The 26,500-nt window shown below is 42.0% G+C and overlaps 2 protein-coding genes across 3 annotated transcripts in view; both read right to left on the bottom strand.

Moving 5' to 3' along the window:
* Positions 1 to 26,500, bottom strand: part of LOC107373312 (homeodomain-interacting protein kinase 4-like) — a 745,746-nt gene that overhangs the window by 88,839 nt on the left and 630,407 nt on the right. The window lies entirely within an intron of this gene.
* Positions 1,056 to 24,303, bottom strand: thbs4b (thrombospondin 4b). Of its 2 annotated transcripts, none has more exons than XM_015942979.3 (22): positions 24,017 to 24,303; positions 19,531 to 19,728; positions 17,984 to 18,234; positions 17,796 to 17,898; positions 17,567 to 17,649; positions 17,394 to 17,460; positions 17,158 to 17,309; positions 14,216 to 14,353; positions 11,896 to 11,973; positions 11,666 to 11,818; positions 11,462 to 11,566; positions 11,285 to 11,392; positions 11,036 to 11,195; positions 10,310 to 10,428; positions 9,991 to 10,043; positions 9,727 to 9,920; positions 9,116 to 9,294; positions 7,588 to 7,636; positions 7,300 to 7,496; positions 6,998 to 7,170; positions 2,134 to 2,273; positions 1,056 to 1,265 (listed from the first exon to the last, which is right to left on the bottom strand). In XM_015942979.3, exons 1-22 carry the CDS (start codon positions 24,078 to 24,080, stop codon positions 1,207 to 1,209), a joined length of 2,823 nt encoding a protein of 940 aa, XP_015798465.1. In that variant the 5' UTR covers positions 24,081 to 24,303; the 3' UTR covers positions 1,056 to 1,206. The 2 variants fall into 2 exon arrangements, with proteins under 2 accessions (XP_015798465.1, XP_015798466.1); XM_015942980.3 differs by having other exon boundaries at positions 17,409 to 17,460.

Below are 26,500 nucleotides of genomic sequence, written 5' to 3'. Positions count from 1 at the left end.
GCAGCACCAGCAACATGGAGAAATAGTGCTGATTGCTCAACTTCTAGGAAACATTTATAATCGCATACCTGTGAAGAAAATGTTGTCACTATTTCAAAAAAGAAACTTCAACAAAAAAGCTACAACAGAGTTTTCTTACTTTTTATTTATTTTTTTGGGGCAAACTCAGAAAGAAAGTAAACTTATTTAATACAAGACATTTTATTAGGAATTGAATTTTGAGGAAAAACAACATTTTTCTTCATAAAGAACAGCCCACAAAATGCTTTTTGTCCCTTAATAACAAATGCTCTGGCAGCATGTAGGCAGCACAATAAAAACGAGGGCAGCTCAGTGACACCGGCATGAATTTACTATATTTTCAACTTAATTTGTTGGATTTTGAGTGAAGAGGCTGAAAGAAACTGGTCTATAATGTAAAAAATGCTTGTAGGTTTGCTGGAGAGGAAAACAAACGTGCTTCTGTTATCTGGGTATTTACAGATTACTTATTTCATCTACAAAAAACAAAGTATGTTAAGATACCATACACCTCATTTATATTTTCATTTCACTGCATCTTTATAAATTTAGCTGTGTTTTATTTAGATTTTGTGTTTGACTTTGACCTTTATAATTTATTTAGCTCAGCTGTTTATTTTAAAATCTCTTTAAAAAGATGAACACTGATTAAAATGTGAAATTCATACATAGAGTTGTAGTCATATTCAATGTAAATGCACACACACACACACACACACACACACACACACACACACACACACACACACACACACACACACACACACACACACACACACACACACACATCTATGCTAGTGTGGACCATCATTAACTTCCATTCATTTTACTGACTCCACTATGCCTAACCCACACCTAACCCTAACCAATGGGGTACTATTCCTAACCCTAACCTAAACTAAAAGTTAATACACACAAAACAAAACAAAATTTTAGGGTGTTTAGCATTGTGTGGACCAGCAGAATGTCCCCACGTTGTGGAAATGTCCACATGTTACAGGTTAAAGTTCAAATTTGTCCACTTAAACATATAGACAAGTGCACACACACACACACACACACACACACACACACACACACACACACACACACACACACACACACACACCACACACACACACACACACACACACACACACAATGGTGTAATCTTTATAGGTTCGATGTCCCACATCACTCCTGTCTTCAGATTGAGTCAACGGCATGTTGAGCGCTGAACTCCTGGAAATCCTCTGGGATGGTGTCTGAAAAGGAAAATGGGAAGATGAGGGTTTTACAAGAGCAGCAGAAATCCTAACTCAGGTCAAACTTATTCCTTTCCCAGCTGCACTCTTCAAAACAATATTGTGGTGTGAAGAGGGCGGAGTTAACCTTCGAGGGCCAGGTGGGACGTATTAGCGCACTGATGAGGACGCGGGAAGAGATAAAGAGACTGAAGAGGGGAAGGCTCGTGGTTGGGAGAACAGTCGGACTGCCTGAGCGGACGCGGAGCCCTGGTGACGGGGCGTGGGTGCCGATCGCAGCTGTTTAGGGCTGCCGGCGGCAAAGACAGCCAGCGAGAGGAGAGGCGTTCCGGTGAGAGGAGGGGAGGCGAGCCGCCTCCTGTAGTTAGCCAGGGCCGGGACATAGAGGGCGCCGTGGCCAGCAGCGACGATTCCCCAAACGTTTACCGTCTGGCTATCACCAGGCCGGAGGCTTCAACCGCCGCGCTGGAGCTTTGACCCTGGGAGAGGGTCGTAACGGACTGACTAGATAAGTGTGCTGCTTATTTTATATGGGGGTGTTTTAGCGGGGAGGGATAGGTTTTATTGGTGCTTGTTGCAGCATGACAATTGTGTGCCTTCAAATAAAGAATCACTATTTGTACACTAGTGTCTGGTGGTTATTGGAAGGTTCTGACAAGGACAAGACTTCTGTCCATAGCGGACCCACAACAATATTACAATATAAGACAAATTATTATTTCACGCTCAGAAAGCAGAAGTCAGAGAGAACAATATGTGGAAATCAGAGAGGAGAGTTCTGGTTTAAAAATTATGAAGACATTTGGAAATAAAGAGAGCAGATGTGTTTTACTACATGAAAACCTAAAAAATAATGTTTTTGTTTTACCATTGCAGCGATATTTCAGATTGGACCAGATGATGTTTTCTTGGGAGAAACAGAAGACACCAAGTCGTCCTCCTCTCATTGTGGTGTCAATGGTGACACCAGAGTCTGCAACCAGTTCACTTCCTTCATAAAAACGAACTCTAAACAAAAAATAGGAGAAATGTTAACAACTTCTCTTCAAGATTTTTAATTGTTGGATGATAAATTTGGCTCATTTTAATCAAGCAATTCAGTTTACCATTCTACACATACACACACGTCATTGGCATGGATGTAATTTCTCTTTTTGGCTGATTTAGCCTTTTTGTAAACCCTAATGTCACGATGCGAGCAAGGAGGTAGTTAGGACCCAAAATGCAGATACCCAGGATGACACGAGGCAGGAGTGAAAATAAAGAAAATCCTTTATTTAGGATGAACCAAAATTAATCCAAAGGGGCAGGAAGCCAAAAACCAAAAATCCAGATGATGATCTGGAGATCCAAAAACACTAGACTCAAGAGAAACTAATAACACTAGAGATCCAAAGCGAGACGAGACTGACAGAACAAAACATCAATGGATCGACACAACATTGAGACAAGGACAGGATTTTATACACTGGGGCTGGAGTGATAGGAGACGAGGAGCAGGTGTGTGGAGAACTGGCACAGGTGAAAACAATAACCGAGAGGAGGAGCAGAAAGGAGCAGGGGAGGACACCAGACCTGACTGGGGAAGGACACACACACACACGCACACGCACACGCATACACACACTCCTAGCTGGGGAAGGACACACACACACACACACACACACACACACACACACACACACACACACACACACACACACACACACACACACACACACACACACACACACACACACACACACACACACACACACACACACACACACACACACACACACACACACACACACACACACACACACACACACACACACACACACACACACACACACACACACACACACACACACACACACACACACACACACACACACACACACACACACACACACACACACACACACACACACACACACACACACACACACACACACACACACACACACACACACACACACACACACACACACACGAAATAATAGACCCATAGAAACTATGGTGGGGAGACTAAGAGAACATGAAGAAAACCAGGAGGGTGCTGGGGACAAAAAGGGCTGGAGCTAAAGGGCAAAGAACGTGAAGGGACACAGGATCTGGGAGGAAAGATCTGGAGGGCTGCAAACAGGAGACACATGAAAAACACAAAGAGACACATAAATGAGACGCAGACAAGGGCACATGAGGGCGCTAGGGGACACAAAGGGAGAACCTAGAGAGGGATGGATAACACAAGGAGACACATGAGGGGAGATGCAGACGCAGACCATGACAATACCCCCCCCCCCCCCCCCCAAAGGGACGGATACCAGACGCCAACAAGACAACAGACAAACAAAAACAAGGGGACCAGAGACCAGAGGAGTCCGGGGAAAAAGAAGAAGAAAATATCATTTCTACAGCACCTCTCTAGATAAAAGTCACGAGGCGCTTCACAAAAACAAAAAATGTAAAGATATAAAAAGCATTTAGAAAATGTTTAAAAATATATTTAAAATGTGCAAAAATAGGAGCCGGGAACAGGGAACTCTGGGGGGCCAGCGACGGGGAACCAGGAGCTGGGAAATCCAGGGGTCTGGGGTTTAGGTGGAGGAAGACGAAGAGGGGACTCAAAAGGAGGACGAGGAAAGGACTCAGGTAACGGAGGAACATGTGACTCTGGGGACTCAGGAGGCTGGGACACATGTGACTCTGGGGACTCAGGAGGCTGGGACACATGTGATTCTGGGGACTCAGGAGGTTGGGACAAATGGGGCACTGGAGACAGGGACACTGGGGACACATACTCTGCCGGTGGCGGCTCAGGAGACATAGACTCTGGAGGAGTCGACCCTTGGACTGGAGGCATCGACCCTTGGACTGGAGGCGTCGACCCTTGGACTGGAGGCGTCGACTTCTGGACTGGAGGCATCGACTTCTGGACTGGAGCCACCGGACTAGGCGGAGCCTCTTGGACCAGCTGGGCTGGGAGTGGAGCCTCTTGGACTGGCTGGAGCGGAGCCTCGTGGACAGGCTGGAGCGGAGCCTCGTGGACGGGCTGGACCAGAGCCTTGTAGCCTGGCTGGACCAGAGCCTCTTGAACAGGCTGGACCAGACTGGGCGGAGCGACTACTGGATTCACCGCCAGAACAGGGTGTGGAGATGGCAGATGGAGCTCAGACGTGGGTCGCAGAGCAGGGGCCTCTTGGGTAGGTGGCACAGCTCTGGCGTCAGATGATTTATTGAGCTCAGTCCTGGGTTGCAGAGCAGGGGCCTCTGGAATAGGCGGCACAACTCTGGCTTTGGACGGGTTCAGGTGTTCTGGGTCGGGCTGCAGAGCAGGGGCCTCTTGGTCAGGCGGCACAACTCTGGCTGTAGATGACTGTGGGTGATGGCGGTGACGTCTGCGACGAGCACGGCTCCTCGGAGGTGCGGGGGTGACCTCGGCAGGAACTGAGGATGACGAGGAATGACAGCCCACCGGAGAGGATGCAGCAGCGCTGTCTGGAACAGGTGGAGGTGTGTAAGCTCGGGCCATCGGAGGTGCCACGATGGTGTCGGCTGAAACGGAAGGAGAAGAGGAGTAACAGCCCACCGGAGACGGGGAGGTGGCGCTGTCAGGACCAGGCGAAGGTGTGGAGGTGTGGCACTTTGGAGATTGGCGTCGGATAATGCATAAACATAACTCCAGATTTCTGATTTAACACACCACACAAGGAGAGGTTTTGTAAGATTATCTTTAGAACCATTACAATAATCATGCACTTCTTTAATATTGTTGGAAGAGCTTGTCAAAAATTGGCATTTATTACCCTGCTGTGAGGTCCCGGCTTTAGTTGCACAAGTTTACATGTATTGTGAACAGGGGTGTAGCACCAAATTCTGGGCCCTAGGTACAAGTCTTCTAGGTGGGCCCCCATGCTCAATTGTTTAATATCTCTCTTACACGTTTTTTGTCATGCTATAAGACAAGATAATAAATATGATCTTAGTTTAACCTCTATATTGAGCAAATACAAATGCCAGCATAATAAAAGTGAAATGCCTGGACTTCACATGTAATAATTTTTATTTGCCAACAATGTGTTCAAACAAAAATCCTGGAATTTATTTTCCAGTAAATGCCCACTGACGGGTCTTCATGTTAGCAAAATCACTTATGAGATCTTTAAAGTCCAATCCTTTGGCTAATTGGCTTTGAATAGAAAGAAGAGCTAGGCTATTCAGTCTATCCTGGGACATTGTTGATCTCAAATAATTTTTCACCAGTTTCAGTTTGCTAAAAGCCCATTCACCCCCAGCAACAGTCACAGGTAGTGTGCAAAATATCCTCAGTCCAATACAAACTTCTCCAAAAATGCTCTGTAATTGCATCCTGTAGATGGTATATGATATATATTAGTACAATAAGGAAAGATTAAATACATATGACATGAAATAAACCAGGTTCTCTCTGTGAATGTAATGTACTCTAAATTTTATAATCCCTGCATTATCAGCCAAATTATAAGATTGTCCGTTTTCAAGACCAAATATAAAGACATTTAAAATAGCCTTAAAATATCTAACCAAGTCAATAACAATCCTCTAACACCAGTGTCATCATGCTATATGAACAACAGTGGCAGCTTCTCATTCCTGAGATTACCACGAATCCATCGATACCAAGTTTGTCCTGGTCCATGACTGGGAAGGAGCTGAAATATCCACACAGAGTGAACCTGTTTTTACTGCGAGGTCCGCAAATTAATTGGCGGCAGCCGCCCGCGATAATAATTCTGATTAATATATATAAATTAATTAGTGTTATCACTGATAACACTAATTAATTTATATTTGATCTTGATGGTGAAACTAAAGGCGTTTAACACTGAACACCTAACATGAATGCAGCTTCTGAGAGCTAGCTAATATCAGCTAAAACTGTGTTCTGCTGCTGCTGGCTGCTGCTCACCTTCCTTGAAAAACCTAGTCCGTACTTGCTTCTGTTCTATTAACTTTTTCTCCTTCTCCTTCTTTTCTTTTCTTTTCTGGAAGCCAGATTTCCCTTTCTTGGGAAAAGACATGACTGACTCTCCTGCCTCCAGCTCTGGCTGTCGGCATCTGCGAAGTCTCATAGCTGTACATGCGGCCGTGCAGCCCCTGGCCGCTGGTGTGGACTAAACCACTTTGCACATTTTTAAGGGGTGATAGATGCCTCAGAGATTATTCAGTTATTATTTTTAGGGCGAAATTCTGTTTCTTAACCTCTTTATCCAGGTAAAGGGAAGTTTATTAAGACATTAAGTAAGTTGGGGGGAAAAAACAACAAAATAAAACATTGTTATTCAAAGCTGTCTCAGGGCCCCTCCCTGCAGTGGGCCCTGGGTAAACGGTACCCCCCCCCCCCCCCCCCCCCCCCGGTACCCTCCCCCCCCCTCCCCCAGTCCGACGCCCCTGATTGTGAACGTTCTCTCTCCCATTCAGGGTTAACATTATACACACATCAAAATTTTTTAGTAGGTGGTGCTGTCAAGCATGGTGGTGGTAGCATCATGATCTGATACAGGTGCATTGCACAAAGCAACAGCTTGATACTCTGTTCCATCAGGATGATGATCCCAGAACATTGATACTGACCTTCATGCTCATGCTGAATTTAGGTACACTGTATACTGAAAACTGTATTTCTTATATGCTGTAACAAGAATATCTCTCTGACACCAAAAAGGTGAGATGGTAGAAGTAGCTGTCAAAAAACCAATTTGTCCTACCTGATGTATCCAACCTGTGGGCGGTGCTGCAGGTACCAGCGGTAGGACACCTTATCCTTCCAGCCAACGTTTCTGGGGTCCTTCCACAACAGACGAACCTGGTCATTAGTGTCACCTGTGTGCCACAGAGAATTTCTCAGGTGTTCTCCAGGACCTGATTTAGACTTTACAGCCTGTAAAAAAACAAAAACAAAAAAACAGAGAGACATTTGCCAAAACGATGACAAACATCAAAGCAGAAAACATTTAAGTAATAGGAGTGGGATCAGCTTGTATTAGCAACACAACTTTTTGGTTATCACCTTAAGCTGAATTCCGGGCTCTGCCACAGCTCTGAAGGGCGTTGCCTGCCAGTACGTTTGTTCGGTCTGCTTCCACATCACTACGTAGAAGGAGGACGAGTCCTGGTACCCAAAGATGAAGCCAGCGTAGTCGTCATCAGTAACTGTGTTTACGTGAAAAGTTCCTTCAAAGTCAACTCCACTGAAAGCAGTGTAGCCTGTATATCAGAACAGGAAATTGTGTTTTATAAATGGGGTTTTGGGGAGAATACCAAAATGTTATTGACTCAGAAGGTCTGTCCTTCCTACCAACAGCAAGTCCCGGGTCACTATTCATGGTCTGAACAATTTCCATTCCCTGTTTGGGAACAAAAGTGAGATAATGATATTTTTGTGAGTTTTTACATGCAGCTGGTTCTAGGGATGTTTTAAGTTGTTTCTTTTGCTTTCAACTCTAACATAAAGCTCTCATTCACTATGAATGTCTTGTGATTTGACCTCTGTTGAAAAAGCTCTGTTGCACCTGTTTCAGGAAGTAGAAGTTACCTGGAGGACTGGAGAGCAGAAAACGGCGGGATTTGGAGTCTTACTCATTATTAATCATGATCTGACAACTTGCTTCTGATGGGCTAACAGCAATGTGACTCTTCCACTGCCCCCTTTTGCTCTGCAACATTGATGTTTTATCTCCACAAATAACACAAGCCTGAAGTTCAGCCATATTATGGCCTCGCTAATGATAATGGTTAGCTTCTACTAGCCAAGACCCACTGCTCTCTTCTGGCAGCCAAAATGAACAACAGCCTTACTTGTTGTGAGCCAAAATGGGTGAGTGATTTTTGGTGTGACAGTTCTGTGTGGCTTTTTCGATTCCAAGCATTTCCCGTTCATTACTTTCAGTGGATAATGCAGGAAATTTTCATGTTCAGCCTGCATGAGAACCTCAGAGTGAAAACTGTGCTTCAAAGAAACAGTTTCTCAGCAAACCTGCCTTTTTAACGGCATTGTGTCTAAGGCCCTAAATGAAAAATACTTCTACACTTGCACATTTATTATCTCTGTTTTTGACTTTTTGAAGGAAATATCATCAACTGCTGGTAGCTGAGAAGCTGAACTGACCCCTTCTTCCCATCCGATGTGAAGTGTCCCAAAATGGTTGCAAAACAGCAACGAAATATAATGCGTACTATGCAGCAATTAGCTTTCCACCGGCAACAGAGAATAAAGTTTTGGACGCATCCCATAAGTGAAGGGATGCTATCATTATGTTTCAAGTCTATTTTTACAAGCTGCTTCCAAAACACGTCAAACTCCACAGTTTATATTGGACTAGACAGGAAGACGAACATAAAAGCAATGTAAAACATCCATAAACTTTCAAAATAAAAGTCCCATGCAGATAAACATAAGTTATTTCCTGGTAAAGTCCTGTAGCTGATGTAAAAAGAACAGAAAATAAACCACAGACCTTTTTGTCTTTCTCCTTGCTTGTTATTGTGTGGACTTCTCAAATCATGTGTGGTGTTGCGATTTTCTTGTGATTTTGTGACTTTGTGGAACCAGCGGTGTGGAATGCTTTTGCTCCCTTTTCACATCTGAAATGCTCCCAGTTGCGAATAAGCTAGCTGGTAAAACACCGCTATCACATTACACACAGGTTTCACATCCAGTGGAAAGAAGGGGTAAGTGTCTTTAGAGCATTAAGTAAATAAATGCTAGATTTAAAAATAATCCAAAGAGAGGAGTAGAGAAAAGCAGCAAACGCAGCAAATAGCTAATTACAAGAAAAAAAAGTAACTAGGAGGCTGCACTGAGTCTTAGCTGCCAATATTCTCACCTGGTTGAGGACAACCCAGTTGGGGTCAATCTGGGCATCGCCTTCAGGGTCCAAGACCACCGTCTGATAGGCCCTGAAGTCAGTCAGGGTAATCTCAGCATTCTCGGGACAGTTGTCGATCCTGTCGATCACTTTGTCCTGGTCAAAGTCGGACTCACAAATGTCTCCAACACCATCATCTGGTGAACATCAAAGAGCTGAGTTGCTTGGATAGTAGCTTTGTGATCATGACAATGAAGGTTAAACTCAAAAGGGTTTGATCTTTTCAAAAAGAACAACCCCCCAAAAACCCTTCATTTGTCTTCAAACTCCCAGTCTGTTGTACATTACTGAACCTCACCAACAGAAACATTTTAAGTGAATTTTAGAAGAAAAGAACGATGTCACGGTGACTTCTGAAGCTGCCAAAGAATTCAAGTACAAAAAAGAAGTGCTTTCACTCAAGGCTGGCAGTCCTTGATCTGCGTGGGCAGAAAGCCGGAGCACAAAAAAGGAATCTAAATGTCAGTCAGCTAAAGTTCATGGAGAGTGTAGACATTCAGATGCATTCATCCTGATCAAAACTAGTGTTTTACTTTTATTTTTTACCATAGTCAATGATTCTGACTCACTGTTGTCATCAACCTGCTCAGGGTTTGGCACCAGCCTGCAGTTGTCCGGTCCTGGTGGTAGGAGATCCGGGATCCCGTCATTGTCGTCGTCATCGTCACATTCGTCTCCCAGCCCGTCTTTGTCAGAGTCCAACTGGGAGCTGTTGATCACGAATGGACAGTTGTCCTTGGTATCCTGGTGACCATCGCCATCGCTATGGGAGGAAGTGACACAATCATGTGAGTAAAAAAAAAAAGAGGTAAAAATGAGACAAAGGGTTTTACCTGTCTTGGTTTGTGTCACAAGAATCTCCAACCAGGTCGTTATCAACATCAGACTGAAGGAAAATAGAAGGTTTTAATTGAAATGCCTTCTTTAAATAATATTATTAACTGATGCAGCTGCTTTGTGACTTTTGTGTAAAACTTTAAGCATTTTTTTATGTTTCTTGGGCTATAAAAGCTCAGATTCATTTAAAAAGTGAGGAAAAATAAAGAAATTACTTCATTTTATAATTTGAATGTGTGTGTTGGTGCAAACTAAAAACTACCACAGCTGTCAGAGGAATGTAATCAGTTTGCTATCCATCTGTCTCTGGGTGACCTGGTTGGGGTTGGGGATATCAGGACAGCTGTCACAGGCGTCTCCCACTCCGTCTCCATCGCGGTCAAGCTGGTCCCTGTTTTGGACACGTTGACAGTTGTCCAGGAAGTTTGCCAGACCTGCCCACCAATCACCCCAGAGTGTTTAATTAATATCATTTCATTTCCAAAAAACAGAACCACAAACTTGTTTTTTTCTAAAGAGTGTGGTGTATTTTCTGCTCTGTTTGACCCTAAAATGAACTGTTTCCTTTTGAAATGTGAGAATTCAGGGATTATCTGTGGATTTTAGGCCACTAGGGGCCACTGTTGCATTTCCTGTGAGGTAGGCGTTCTAATGGTGTTTTTATTCATCACATGGAGGCAGTAGCTGCACCACAAACACACAAAGGTCAAGCAGCAATAGAGGAGAAGCTCTTCTCTTGTCCTGTGGAGATTTCTCAGGTGTAATCTTACTGGTGAATGATCAAAGCACACGCTTGCTCTTGGGTCACTCTGCTATTAGATTAGACTTTTTTTTCATTATTTTGAAGTTCTGTCCTGCTTACACGTCCACATGAAGCCATTGAAGCGTGCAGAGCCTGATTCAGAGCGATGTGGGGGAAACAACACGGTTCTGGTCTTATTTGTTATGAGGAAACATGAAAGCAGGGAGCTGGTGAAGTCCTCTGTGATGGTGGTTATATAACAAGAACGTCAGTGTCAGTGACATCACTGCTGTTCGTACCATCTCCATCCATGTCATCATCACAGGCGTCGCCTTTGCCGTCCTCGTCCGTGTCCCTCTGGTCGGGGTTCTCCACCAGGCGGCAGTTGTCACAGGCATCGCCGTGGCTGTCTTTATCACTGTTCCTCTGGTCCACGTTTGGCTTCAACCAGCAGTTGTCCTTCAACAGAGACAGGTCTCACTCACATCTAATTTACATTAAATATATTATTAATGTGATTCCTCTTCAGCAAAACTTTTTCCACCAACCTGCTCATTAGGAATGCCGTCCCCATCTGCATCGTCGTCACATGTGTCTCCCAGGCCGTCCCTGTCAACGTCCTCTTGACCAGAGTTGGGGACATAAATGCAGTTGTCCTGCAGAGACATGCCCATTAATTATAAGTCCTCCCTTCCACTCTATCTGGTGAAATCCCCCTCACTTACCTTTTTACAGTTTGGGTCTTTGCATTTGAGTTTCTCATCTGGGTATCCATCAATGTCCGTGTCCTTCCCGCACATGTATCCGTTACCGGCCCAGCCAATTCCACACTTACAACACAAATGAAACACCTTACCGAGAGCGTGCACGGACCCACAGATGTGTGAGCAGGCCACACAGAAGGTCATATGAAGGGCTTATAATCCCACCTGGCAGGAGATTGACCCATCTCTTTCTCGAACACACTGGGCGTTGACATCACAGGGGTTAGTCAGGCTGTTTCCACAGCTGAGCTCTGGCTCGCAGCCCTTCACCTGATCTCCTGTGAAACCTGTCTTACAGCTGCCACAGTAAAAAGAGCCCTGGTGGGGGAGACAGGACAGCTCTGAAGGCCTTCTAAAGCAACACCAGTCAAATTTTCTGCTGGAGCCTGTCTTACCACAGAGTTGTGACAATGTGAGTTTTGAGTACAGCCTCCATTATCTGGTCCTTTGCACTCATCAACATCATCACACACCTGAATAAGAAAGTAATCAAACACATCAAATTGTAATCACCATGTTTGTGTGTCAGCTGTCATTTAGAACATTTTAAACAGCCCTTGCAGCGTTTGCATATTGGTTACTTTGTCATTAAAGAAAACTGTGATTATGGCATGGCTTTGAAGTTTGTAGCAACCAACTAAACATGCTATAATGCAACTTAAAAACAAAATATGTTATAAAACTGTATTAAACTTATGAAATATCTATAAAAGATGCAGAATACCACATTTGTGTCTGAAAACCTTAAAACTATGTATTTTTGCATTTATATACTAAATAAAGAAGGTCACAGCTTTATCATTTTATTCCGTCAGTGCGGTAAGCACAAAGTAGACTCTGTAAGGTCACAAGTTTGCTTAAATGTCTGAGATTTGACCGTGAAATTCTTATCAGTTCATCCTTGGAGCAAACAAGCAAAGGTAGTTTAGTTGCAGATTGAAACATGAATAATGTCTGTTGGATATAATTCATGTTTTCATGTAATATGAATGAATACAAGGAGACAGAAAAGTTTACAAAACTATATAAAGAATAGGCTGGATGAAAACAAAAAAGAAAAGTAGTCGAAACCTTTAAATACTTAAACATGAAATAAGTATTTTAAATACATTTTGTTTTTAAAACTGAACTGTTTATGTGAATTTTGTATGCAACAAATACACCACTATAATCTTATGCAATTATATTATAGCAAAACCACAATAAAAAAATAAAGTTGGCCCTTGCCACCTGTAGATCCTTATGAAGCTAGGACTGGGACAATATTACATGTTACTTGTAACATGTTTTAAAACTGTAACTTTAATTTTCTAACATGCAATTCACATTTTGAAACACATAACATTCTTTTTGAAACACATAATTTGTGTTTAGTAGAATGTATTTTTTGTTTTGAAATATTTCACTTTCAGTATGTAACTTGCAGAAAAATAAATCTATGTAAAAGTTTCAAATCACAACACTCGAAACTAGGGACGGACAATATATCGGCATCAATATCGGCATCGGCCGATGTTAGCCATTTTTTAACATATCAGTATCGGTCTGATAAATAAAACCGGGCCGACATTAACAACCAATATTTTTTCCATCTTGTCTCCATTTGTTTATCTGTTTCAGAGGGTGAGGGGCGTGATGTGTATTTGTTTAGTCATGTGAACAGTGATTGTAATCATGTCAGAAGAGTAAATGTGTGTGGTGTGTGTACATAATAATATACATTCAGCTTTAATAATTTTAATTTTATACAAAATTGCTGATTTTAGAAACATTAATGTTCGTATATCAGTATCGGCAAATATCGGTTGTTAGCCATAACAGAGGAATCAATATCGGATATCGGTATCGGACATAAAATTCATATCGGTGCATCACTACTCAAAACACATATCTCAGTCTACAGTCTACAGAAACAAAAGTAATGTGCAAAAAACATTTTGTCCCAATTCTAGCTTCCTTTTCCAAAGAACCAATTACAGGCTTTGTTTTATCAGCCAATCATGTGTCTTGGATACAACAACCTGCTCTAGTTCAAAATATAAGTTCTTAGGTAGTCCTTAGTTTAATTTGTCTCTCATTGGTTCTTTAGGAAAGGAAGCTAGAATTGGGACAAAATGTTTTGTAACACGTAGATTTAAGTTTTGTAACTGTAGCCTGAGATGTGGGTTGAAGTTGTGATTTGAAACTTGTACATAAAATGTTCTTTAAGTTATAAAATGAAAGTTTCATGTTACGTAACAAAAGTTACATGTTACAAAATGAGAATTATGTGTTAGAAAATGAAAGTCACGTGTTACAAAACAGGAATTACATGCTACAAAATGAAAGTTATAGTTACAAAACCTGTTACAAGTTACAAAGCTTGGTACAAGTTACATGTAATATTGTCGCAATCCTAGCTAGTACATCCACCAGGAGGCAGTAGATATGGATAACTCTGAGAAAGGTGGGTTTTCGATGAAGGTACTCATCTTGATACTTACTTTGCTGCTTTCAAATCAAAAGTGGGTTGATGCTAATTTGCAACAGTAGCTAAATACTTTTCAAAATAAAAAGTGCTTTTAGCGCACCACCTTTTCATATTTGATACTGAGGGATGATTTCGATTTCAGATATTTGGAACAAGAAGATGTTTTAATAAAGTTTTGAAGTAAATAATTTGGCAAACAAAAGCTACATGAAAATTTCACAACATCAAAAATAAAATGCTGTTACCTGTTTGTTGGTCTGAGCGAACACAATACCCACGCCCTCCACTGGCAGGCCGATGTAGCCCAGAGGACAGGCGTCGCAGCGGAAACCTGGGGCGGTGTTCACGCACTTCACTCCAGGGAAGCAGGGGTTAAACTGGCACTGCAGACAGGGAGAGCACGAGTTGGGCTGAATCAGCAGGAATGCATGCGCTTCTCTCTCTGGGTTTCACCCCCAGAAACATTTAGGTGTAATGACAGTTTCAGTCATGTACAATAAAGTTGCTGAAGGGGCTAGTCCTCACGTAGGGTTGGGCATCAAGCATCGATTGGAACCGGTTCCAACAGTTAATTTTCCCCGGAATTGTTCAAAATTTTTTATTTCGATCCCTAGAATGCCAACGGTCGAGGAATCCGCGTCCGATCTTCGTGAAGAAGAAACGTGATCTGCAAATTGTGATCAACGCGTCTGTGTGCAGTACCAACCCCCCCCCCCCCCCACACACACACACACACACCACCACACACACACACACACACACACACACACACACACACACACACACACACACACAGCGCGCAGCAGCCAGATATAAACAAACACGTCTGCCGAACTTTTACTTCATAACGTAAACTTTAACTCCTGCAGCGTAGAGGAAACTTGTCAAAATACATCAACACGGTGGATTTAATAGAAGCTTTAAAGAACAAACTCTGGACGGTGTAAGGTGAGTTTGTCTCACTGCAGAAATAAAAACACACACGGAGCGTCAGCAATCAGACGCAGCTGCTCACCAACACTCGTGTGTGTGTGTGTGTGTGTGTGTGAGCGTCAGAAGGCTGAACAATAACCTGTAGAATAATTAAAGTCATCATGCTAGAGCAGCTTTCGCTGTGGTGGACCACACCAGCTTCTGCCACAATAAATAATTTTAATAATAATAAATAACATATTTTATTTCCTTTCTGAACTATTTCTGTTGAGTTTTAATGTTTAAAATCTGTTAGATTGTTTCTGACAGCAGCTACGTTTAAGTTTCTGTTCTGACTGAATGCTGCTGCAGCATGGAGGTGTAGTTCTCAGTCATCCTGGACATGATCATCCTGAGAGTTTTAGCTGAAAACAGCTGGATGTTTCTGGATGTGTTGGAGACATTTAGCCTCTCATCCCAGAGGCTTCTTCCAGACTTTGTGGTCAGAAACAAACACACTGGTGGTGCTGCAAGTCTTTTTCTTTTTTTCTCCAAAACATGTTTTTGTCAAAATGAAGGTGATGTTGTTGTTCATAGAATTAAAATTCATGTTGAAGTTAAGATTATTTCATCAAGTAGGACCTGTGGTTAGCTGGCTCATGCAAAGCATGTCCGGTCTTGAAAGAATCGGAATCGGGAATGGATAGGAACCGGAATCGAAACGAGGAATTGGTATCAGAATTGTTCAAAATCAAACAATGCCCAACCCTAGTCCTCAGAGAGGAACGTGATAACAAACAGGAAAAGTCCGAGGAGCAAAAACACACACTTAGAATAATTTTTGTCCTTTAGATTTCAGAATTTCTGTCTTAAGCATATAACGATCACTCAGACCTCATGTCAGTTCTTAGCCTTGATTCTCTTTTCTACCTTTTCAAGGTTCATTGCTGTGAGAAGTCATTTTTCTTCTTACAGAGTCATCTAGTTTCTAGCTTTTCTGTCACGTTGTAGTATTTTAAACTTGATGATTTTATTAATTACAGTTAAAAAGTGCAAACCAATATGAATCGGTGAAAAACTAATGGAGTTTAGAAAAGTTCATGGGAGTGTGGCAGATGTTGTCTTCTGACTAATAAAAACCCAACAAAGACCCATCTCTCAGTGGGGCGGCTGACATCGACTGGGCGATAGTTGGGCGGTGGAAGCATGGACATAATTTTTACTTTAGAGGTGGGGGGACCCAACCGGCATGAGGACTTTACAGTAAGTATACAATAAATAAGTATGCAACTATAACCTCGAGGCTCTTTTATGCAACGTCAGGAATGCAGAACTGTCAAGTACACAGGTGGCTGGAACAGCCAATCACATGTTAGCAAGTATCAGCAGAGCCATTAGATGAGCTTATGTACGGTTCTAATGGGAAACAGGCTTCAACACGAACGGTTGTTTTCCGCTTGGTCCTGGTGCTCAACCCGTGTCTGTTTAATATAACGTAATGTTGTTTTTGGATGGTAAAAAGTGCTGGGGACAGAAATTGACTTTGGAAAAAGTGTGTGTGTGTGTGTGTGTGTGTGTGTGTGTGTGTGTGTGTGTGTGTGTGCTTCTCAATCTCAACGACATGCATTAAGAGGAGGAACCAGAGCTGGGTGGTCTGGGGATGGACTGTCCGATCTCTGAGGTGGTTCATCTATAGAGGAATCTCTCCTTGGCCTCCCTGGAAAGGTCTACTCCAAGGTACTGGAGAGGAGGCTCTGATCAGCATGTGTCCAGTAGAAGTGCCCAGTAAGAGATTTAAAACCAGCCACTGAGTTTTGGCAAGAGTTACTTTTTCACATAAATTTATGTTGTTTTGGATATCTTTGAGACTGCTGGGTAAAAAGAAAAAAAAAATGAAAGCATAATATGTTAAAGGATTTTCAGTGTTTTTCAGTTTTAATGGAAATTTTAAACTGTCTAAAAAAACAAAAGACAGTTTTACTTCACATTGCCATACTTTTTTCCTAAACTGATATTTAACACCAAAATATTTTCATGAAGAATCCTAACACCACGTTTATTTTATGATATCAAGGTGTACTCTTTGATATGGGGACACCCCTCGGACAAGATTAATCATGCTCCAATAATTCACAGCGTTTTTTATCTTGATCCAAAACCTGAACCTGATGCAGCAAATGCATTTACAGTAATATGAGCCAACTTCATATTTCTGTCAGCGATTTATATAACTGGCCTCTCTGAATGCAGATCAAAGCATTTAGAAACACTTTACCTCATCTACATCATCACAGTTGAAACCATCTCCAGTGTATCCATCCGGACAGGGAGCACACTCGACGCCGTCCGCCGTCTCAATGCACATATCGTCACGGAAACAAACACCTGGGCCACAGCTCGGCTTCACCACCTCAGTTCCACCAAGACCTTTAAATACCAACAAAAACAATTGTTTAAAAACTAAATCGTCACATTCATCCGTATGTCATGGCTCAGGTGAGTGGGTGTTACTGTGAATGTTCTGACCGCAGGCCTGACACTCGGAGATGGTGTTTCTGAGGAAAGAGGTTTCTTTAACCTGGAGGAGCAAAAACATTAAGAGGTTTATTTTGCATTTAGGATGGAGGTCAGAGCTGAGGAGACAGGGATTAGGCAGCCTCACAGGAACCATTTGAGGTAGTTACCTGCTGAATGAGCACATCCTTCAGTTCATTTATCACCTTGGTTAACTCCTGCATTTGATTAGACAGCTGCTTCGTGTTGACCCCTAAGAGAAAGGGACTGTTAATTTGAACTAAATGAGAGAAGAAGGATTCTCTGAAGGTTTCTCATCAGCTCATCACAGCTGGGAGTGTTATCCTGGGAGACGTTTAGCTGTCTCTCCAGACATTATTTCCACTTGAAGAATCTTACCCAGAGTTTGGACAGAGTCTCTTTGCTGGAAATGGCAGTCTTGCAGGGAAGCAACGTTCTCAAACGAGTCTCCAACCACTAGTTTCAGCTCATCTAAGCTTTCCTGCTCAAATAAAGCAAAGTTTAGTAAGCACTACAGACAGAAACACTGTCATTATTGGGGGGAGTTATCATAAGTGACAGCTCACCTGGGCCCTGGCCTGCATCGTCTTCAGCTCCACCAGACCGTACCCTGCCGGCAAACCTCGGAAAGCAGCAGGGAGATCCCTGACCGTCTCCACCAGCCTGCAGTCCAGATGCAGCTCCACCCCACCTGGCTCCTGCTGCTGCAGCCCCTTCAGGTGGAACAACAGTCGGTGCTGTTGGCCGTCCGCCAGCACCAGGTTGTTAAAGGTAATGGAGCTCATTCTCTTGTCACTCCGCAGGTAACGTAACACAGCTGTGAGAGAATGTGGCAGTGTGGGAGAAAGGAGCGGAGATGAGAACGTTTACCAGGGGATCTAATCATCCATGTTACAACTGATAGAGAAGGAAGGAGTTTTTATTTAGCACAGGTAGCTCAAGTACTGAGAAGTGAAAGGAGAACAAGCAACACAACAGGACAGCAGTGTAAAAAGGACTGTAGGTCAGCGGCTGAGTGAGATTCTGCTGCGTCAGACATGTAAATCCAATGCAGGTTTTTGCAAATATGTGCCCACATAACAGCTGTCAATGATCAGAAATTAAATGTAAAGGGGACATATTATTACATTTTTCCCAAGTTATACTATTTCTACAAAACACATCAATGAAATTCTTTGCTCTAAATCGCTCTCACATTAATCTTTTTCAACTACTTATTCTTGACAGTTTAAGTACCTTCCAGAATGAGTCATTTCAGGGCTCTGTCACTTTAAGAGAACAAGCTGGAGCTGGCCACGCCCACCCCTCCTGCCCAGGCAGATATTAGCTGAGAAGCATCTGATATCCAGCAGGGGCTTGGCGTAGAGCCGTTGCTCCTCCAATAGCAGCTGCTCTTCTCCACATAAGAGGTGGTTTATTCCAATTTCCTCATTTGTGATGTCACAAATGGAGACTTTTTTTTAAGCAAAAAATTCCCTAAAACCAAAAACTGAACGAAAATATATGGACATGTTTTTTTTCTTCATGTCTGAAGTGTTTATAGAGATCCACATGCAGCACAAAATGATGCAAAAGGTGAGTTTTGCATAATATTTCCCCTTTTACATTTACTGGTAGCAGTTTTCTGGGCCCAAATAGAAACCTGACAGCTTTAAACTACAATGTAGATCTAATCTATTCAAGACTGACTGCCATATTGACACAATATTTTATTTAGTGATTTCTTAGTTTTCTTTTATTTTTTAAAATTTCTGAGAAAACTGTGTGTCTGATGCACAGCTTACAGTTTGCTGCCTGGCGTCGGTCTAATCTGAACTCATGTTTTCAAGTCTTGTTTATTCATTCAAGTGTTAAAGCTGCACATTTTTTATCAAACAAACATACAAACAAACAAACAAACAAACAAACTAACTAACTAACTAACTAACTAACTAACTAACTAACTAACTAACTAACTAACTAGCAAATTGAAATACTACAAACTTTCACATCAACAAAGCAAATCAATAGGCTCAGATCTGCCTGAGTGCTCCAGCTGATTTGTGCAGAAGAACAATTTGGAGCAAATATTATGCTATTGTTGACACAAACGATTAGTTGGTGCAGCTCTTACCTCGGTTGAGTTTCCCCATCACCGTGAACTCAAAATACTTGCTGTTGTCCCTGGGGTTGTACAAACTGAACACCGTGGTTCCGGTTTTGGGCAGCAACTTGAAGGATGTTAAGATGAAAGCGTCGTTCACCCCTTGTTCAGCCAATCCCCCCTGCAGCAGGTCTGGCAAGCAGTCAGGTGAGGTGAGCAGATCGTAAACTGTTGGAGGCGATGTGGAGGAGGAAAAAGGTAAAGCACATGAGCAACAGATGATGACGTATAAATATTTACAACCTGCAGCAACACTCTGCTTTTGTTGGAGTTAACACACTCAGAGTCAACAGGAAAATGATGATGATGTTGATGCTCTCCCGCAAGTCTCTGCACACTCGACAGGGTCATGTTTAAAAACTCTGGCATGAGAGGCAGCTGGTGATATGCATTAATTCAAGGAGAGCTCAACCTTTAATAAAATTATTTTGATAATCAGTTTTCGCTCAAACTAGCTGATTAAAGTGAAGTTTTATCTACAGGCAGGAGCATGTCAGAACGTAGAGCATTCGCCGACAGGATGTTGGGGAAGAGAGACGCGCAAGACAAGAGAAAACACTTATGGTTTGAGTTTCTCTTTAATAAAACGACTTGGGAGCTGGGCAGACCACAGGGGGATGTGCACTGAATCTCTAGTCCACCATCTGCACACATGATGAATACACAAGTACCATAAAGCAGTCAGCAAGGCCTTCTGTAGTCAGGAACCAAAATTGTTCCCAAATGGTGCCAGAGACTGGTCGCAGCTGGCCCACACAATTTTTTTCTTGTCTCTTTCTCTTTTGCTCCTTATATTTCTAACATGGACGCTTCAGATGTCTCCATCTCTGCACTCAGCTGGGACTGACTCACCATAAGTGATAAATGAACGTACATCATTTGGTTTAGGAAAACTTGGTTTAAAGGGACAGTATGTAATTTATGTGCCCGGTGTGTAAAAAAACGCAACTCTAGCACCACTGTGTACAGAGAAAGAGTAGCTTAGCAACCCACTAACGAATGAACGTTGAAGTGCTGTGAGCTAGGGAGACGTAGTGGAGATTGAGTAAACAACAGCAGCTTAGCCACCGGCTAGCGAAGGAGTGCTGGAGCATAGTGGGAGGGGCACAAGTAGTTTTGAGTAGAAGGAACTTTAGCGGACGTTTTGAAGAAGGACTTTGGAATTGATATGTTTGGGCCGGATTGGAGCTCTTGTATAAAGAAAAGTTGAACGAGCAACTTGAGGTAAGTTAGCGAGTTAGGGACTTTGCTCGGAGGCTAGTTTCCAGCTAATAGTGAGCCGTCAGCTCATCGTATGTGGCTGCTGAGAGTTGGACAGGAAGAGGTCCTGACTAATTTGATGTGTCTTTCGATCTGATTGTTTGTTATTTCAAACTAATGAAGTACAGCAACAGTGCACCTAGTCTCTTCTTCTACTTAGTTTGTTTGGCAGACGGTAACGCTTCCAGGGTGTACTGCTGCCCTCTGCTGTTTCTTTTAGGCTACATAATGTCAAAGTGCAAACACAAAACACTGAGCCTGTGGGTCCTTAAATACTTTCAAGATGGTGCATGCATGGAGTGTTGACCACAGTTTATGCATTAAAAATGTAAAATTTCAAACTGAAGTGAATATTACACATGTTATTATAGATTTTGGAGAGAAATATTAATGAAAAAGGACAAGTTAGAAAAACGAGATGCACAGAATTTGATAGTAAACAGGTAAAAATGTTACACATTGTAGCTTTAATTGTTTTTCTAATAATGTGATGCTGACAGAAGTACGTGTGGCTTCAGAGATGATGTGCAATCAAACAGCACATTGTTCTGTTGCACGCTAATCTTCTGGATGGCTTTGAGGGGGTCAATGACGTCTTTTGCAAAACACCCTGAGAAAATACCTCACGTCACCTCTTGATTAACCTGAAATTTCAAGCTCCATAAAGCTACTCCAGCTCAAAGCCATAAAGTAATCCCAAGTCTCGCCTCTTTCCTTAAAGCCAGCACATAAATCTGACACGGTTAGTTTACCATTAAGTAAGCAAATGGTGAACATCTTTCATTGTAACAGCTGAACAAATGCTCCACAATGGAGCATTTGTCAGGAAAAGTTGGGATTAAATGTTTATAAAATGTCATGTCAGGCTTTAACAGTGATGAGGGAAACGTATTATCAACATCAGAATGTAATTAGCAGCAAAAACAAAATCTCGTTTGGCTTTTTCTTTGATTTTGTTGTAAATTTTCAGTCTAAACTGGCAGCATTTGCAAATTTAGTTAAAAATTGTACACAAAGGATGACTTTAGTTATTATATAGCTTCCAGAGTTACAGTCACTTGGTAACAAACCACATTTTTGGAAGATTATGGAAGAATAAGATCCCATATGTCCATTTGGGAAGCTCTGTCGCCACACAGTCAGGTTTAGACAGTATCAATACTCAGATTATGTAGAACTTTTAATCAGTGAGGGAATAAATACTCATTTACATAAAACAAAACAATTCTTAACTTAGTAAATAAATCTGCGAACACAAAAGCCACATTTAAACTATGGATTGTAGATTTTTTGAGATAACGAGAGTGAAAATAAAGAAAAGATGAAGCAAAAGTTTTATGTTGATTTGTTAAATAACTTAATAAAAATAGTTTTTATTTCCTCTATCTTCAACGCCATGTTAGAGTTTAAAACATTTCTGCTGAATCTAAGGATTTTCACTTCTAACGTGGGTTTGGGTCAAACATGTTAAAGGGATAGCTCACTTTAAAAAAGGATTGCGTTGACTACTTAGGGGCTCGACACAGGCGAGGCGACCCGCGGCAGAGGCAAAGCCGTCGTGTTCTGTTCCATGGCGAAATTGAAATTTCCGTTGTTTTGTTTGGCTGTGTCAGGTTGGAGGGAATTAAGGTTATTTAAGCGGTTTAGAGTTAGTAAAGCGGTAGATATGATGTTTCACAAGGTGCTGCTAGAGTTATGTGAAATCTTACTTCTGATTTTACTATATAAAACATAATAATAATAAACTTCTCCTTCATGTTTGCTCGGAGATGTACAGATCATCCTGCTCGTTCATTGGTCAGTGAATGAAACCTCCGTTGATTGGTCCTCGTCCGAGCGACAGCAATGAAAAGTTGAAAATATTTCAACTTTCTGTGATCGCGTTGCTGAGTCGCCTGTGCTCGACATGTGCACGAGCGCAAAATTTCACACGCCCGTTTTTCACGTTTGGCTTGGTAGGAGGGAGACCCGCGATTATCGCTTTGTTGCGCATGTCTCGTTAAAAATGAATGGAGGAGAGGTGATGTCTCCCCCCGTGTGTCGAGCCCATTACTCTGCAGACATGGGGCAATCAGGCCCATTTATACTCATATGAGCATGAATTTAAATTTTTCATAAAGATTATGAACATTTAAAATATTAATTTTGTTAGATGTCTCTGTTAAAAACCTCAGTTTGGAGAAAGATGAATTATGGCAACATTTACTAGCAAAAGGCTAGTCTGCTTGTAACTGGATTTATGTTATCTTAAAACAACTCCTGTGTCTAAAACCTTTCAGAGCAGTTTATGCAAACCAAATTTTAGACATATATGATCAATTTAGAGTTGCAAACTTTACAATGTTACAAAATTTACAAATAATTCCATAGTAATTTACAATAGCAGCTAGCAGTTTGGTGATTTTCTTGTAAAGAAAATAACAACAAACCTACTGAATTTATTCTTTCATGCAAAACAGACAGAAGTGCAAAGGTTTATGAAAACATTTTTAGAAACTGCTTAAAAAATATAAGTTGAATGTTGTTCTTGTTCCTACTCAGACTAGCAGTTAGCTTGTCAATCTGGCCAGAATGTTTTGTTATTTCTCCTAACTGTGGCTGTTATAAAAACCATGACAAGTAAGTTATTTGTCACAAAACTCTCTCAAAAACCTTCTTCAAAAGAACCTGAACCATCCCTTTAAGTAATATTCATTAATACTTTAAGTGGGCATGTTGTTTATCAGCAGGGTGTCTTTGAAGTAAAACGTGAGTTCAAAACTTTAGTCATCCTTGGAACAGCGTTATCAATCAGTCTTCAAAGACATTTGCTGAATATGTTTGCATTGCTTCTTCTAAAAATCAAACTGAAGTGATTCTTTAAATGCGTCTCACTCTTCAAATACTCAGAAATTTGATATTCAGACCCAGCGAGTGTGGCTCCTCGTGACTAATCCTTTGGGTTTTTCTGATCATGATATTTAATCCTACAAATTCTGCTTCTCCGTTGTGACCTAACCTGATGTGTTAAAAATGGTCAAGTCATGAAATCTTTCAGGAACATAAAGAATAACCCAACACCCAGGGTCTATTTTTTGTGTGTTGAATTCGACACAGCCATCAGCAAGCACAGCTGTTAGAATTAGTTTTTTCTAATTAATGCAACCCATGAAAATAAATGTGAAAGGCAAATAAAAACCCTTCAAACAGCACTCACCCAAAGCCTGGGCCTCCACATTCAGCAGCTGAGAGGCCAGAATGAGAGTTGTCCACACCAACATTTTATCAGATCTGGAGTTTCTCTCTGAAGTGCGTCTTCTTCTTCTTCTTCAATCAAAAATCCGGTAAGACTGTCATAGCAAGTCGGCCAAAATCTGTTTTTGTGTGTGTCTGAATTGTGGATGTGAAAAAGGGCACTCGTAGGAGTGTTATTGAGGGAGGAGCATCTGCGCAAGAACCTGCTTTTAAAATCTTCTTCAGACGGCCCCATGCAGAGAAAGGAGTGACCTGGGAAAACTCTTCACTTCGGTTTCAACCTACAGATTCCCATAGAGGACTTCACAGTTTTCACATTGACTAGTTCCTAAATGTAATCCGGTATCCGGACACATAGGTGGGATCGGGATAAATGAGTTTATAGGTGCTGGTGGTGGGCTGTCTCATACAGACGGAGTGAGGAACAAGGAAATTCTCCCACCTTTCCTGCATGCCCCAGACTTCCCCCTCCATCCTTGGGCAGTTGCAGGAAATGAGGGCTTTACAAGCCGCGCTAACCAGACAGGTGGCTGGATAGCACAACCACCAGGTCGTCAGCAAGTCTGGCTCCACACAACTTAGGAAATTCCATTTCCCGTGTATGATTTCATACATCTGCTGTATTTATATGTGATCCAGTGAAGTTCAACTGGGTTTTCCAGATTTGTTGAATCTCATTTAAATGTGTTTAGATCCTGAATTGTTTCAAGTCTCTTGGGCCGCCACATGTTTATACAAACAAGGATAAACACAGGTATCCATAGTAACCGACAACAAATGACTCACAGTTTCCATACATAGAGGCTGTCCTGTATCTAACTCTGAGTTTTATCGGCTCCTTGTCTGCTTTTCAGAATGGTCCTTTGAAGGCGGTGTGGTTCTGGAGCACCAAGGAGGTCCCACAGACCTTTGTGCGTGGTCGACAGCTGCAGCCAGCAGCTCACCAGACCACATGTGTGTTACAGGAGGACCTGGGCAGACTCACATCACTGTGTGGTGGATGAGGTCAGACGCCAAACGCTGCAGCTGGCTCTCAGATAAAACTGAACCCCTAATGTCTCTGACTGCATCCCTGCACTATTTTTATTCACAATATGACCAAATCTTGAAAGTCTCACTCATGATGTCAGCTTCTCATCCTGTGTGGTTGTAAAAGTCAGAATTGATTACAGCCTGGGTGCAACTCCATGGAACCAGTATGAACTGGTTATTAAGCAGGAATGCAACCTATTTTTTGTAATAAACTGTGGGATTTGTTTATGTGCTCTGCAGAGGTCTGACAGCATTTTTCCAAATCACTATCCTGGATGTGAAAGAGGTGCAATAAAAGCAGATCGATTAGATTTATTTTACGATAACAGCCAAAACATTTTATATAATACACTAATTCTAATTAAATCCACCGGAAAGCAAATCAGTCTATGATATCTACTTCTTAAAGAGACCCTACACTCGTTCTTTCAATACAGTTGCAGAGGTCTCTATAAATGAATGCCCTGTAAGTCATTTACTGCTTGGGCGCTCCTGTTTTAGGAAGGAGACGTTTATTGGAGATGTGTGAGGCAGAAGCAGCATGATTTGGATTCTTACTCATTATTATTTCCTGATTCTACCACTGACTCCAACTTTGATGTTTTATCGGCACAAAAACACAAGCCTGAAGGAGTTCTGCTGTGTGGTGGAGTTGCCAATGCTAACAGTTAGCTTCTGCTGGCCGAGATGTGCTCTGCTGTTTCTTGGATACTAATCTCCTCACGCTTAGATTACTGCAACTTGGTTTTCAGTTCCCTGAACGTCTACAGGTGGTTCAGAATATGCACTCCGAGTACGCCCACATCACCTCCTCCAGCTTCACTGGCTGCCAGTCAACTTCAGGGTTCATTTCAAGATCCTGATTCTGGTCTTTAGGGCCTTACATGGACAGGCACCATCTTACATTGGTGATCTTCTTAGTCCCTACACCCCCAGCAGGTCCCTGAGGTCCAGAGATCAAAGCCTACTGGTTGTGCAGCACCAGGCTAAAGACCAAAGGTGACAGATCATTTGCTGCGGTGGCCCCCAGGCTCTGGACCTCTCTCCCCCTGAGCCTGAGATCAGTGGACTCAGTGGTCTCCTTTAAAAAGCAGCTGAAAACTCACTTTTTCAGGCTGGCTTTGTGTGGCCTTCGAATCTTCATCACCACCCTCTCCTTTCTACCAATTCCACCTTTGCTGGGATCCATTGATTAACTCCTATTCATTTTCTCTTTCCTTTTCCTCACATTTCTTTTTGGTCAAATTTTAAATTGTTCTAATCTTTATGATATTTTTTCTCATTTCTTTAACAAATTTTTGTCATTTTTTAATATTTGAATTTTTTGTTTCTATATTTTAAAAATTTTGTTCATTTTTATTTTAAGAGGTGCTATGTAAAAGTTAGTTTCTTCTTTTTCTTCTTCTAAACCAAC

The sequence above is a fragment of the Nothobranchius furzeri genome, chromosome 6 (genome assembly GCF_043380555.1).
Source record: "Nothobranchius furzeri strain GRZ-AD chromosome 6, NfurGRZ-RIMD1, whole genome shotgun sequence".
NCBI classification, from domain to species: Eukaryota; Metazoa; Chordata; class Actinopteri; order Cyprinodontiformes; family Nothobranchiidae; genus Nothobranchius; species Nothobranchius furzeri.
The sequence above is the reverse complement of the archived record's forward strand: the minus strand, read 5'-3'. Positions and strand labels throughout refer to the sequence as shown.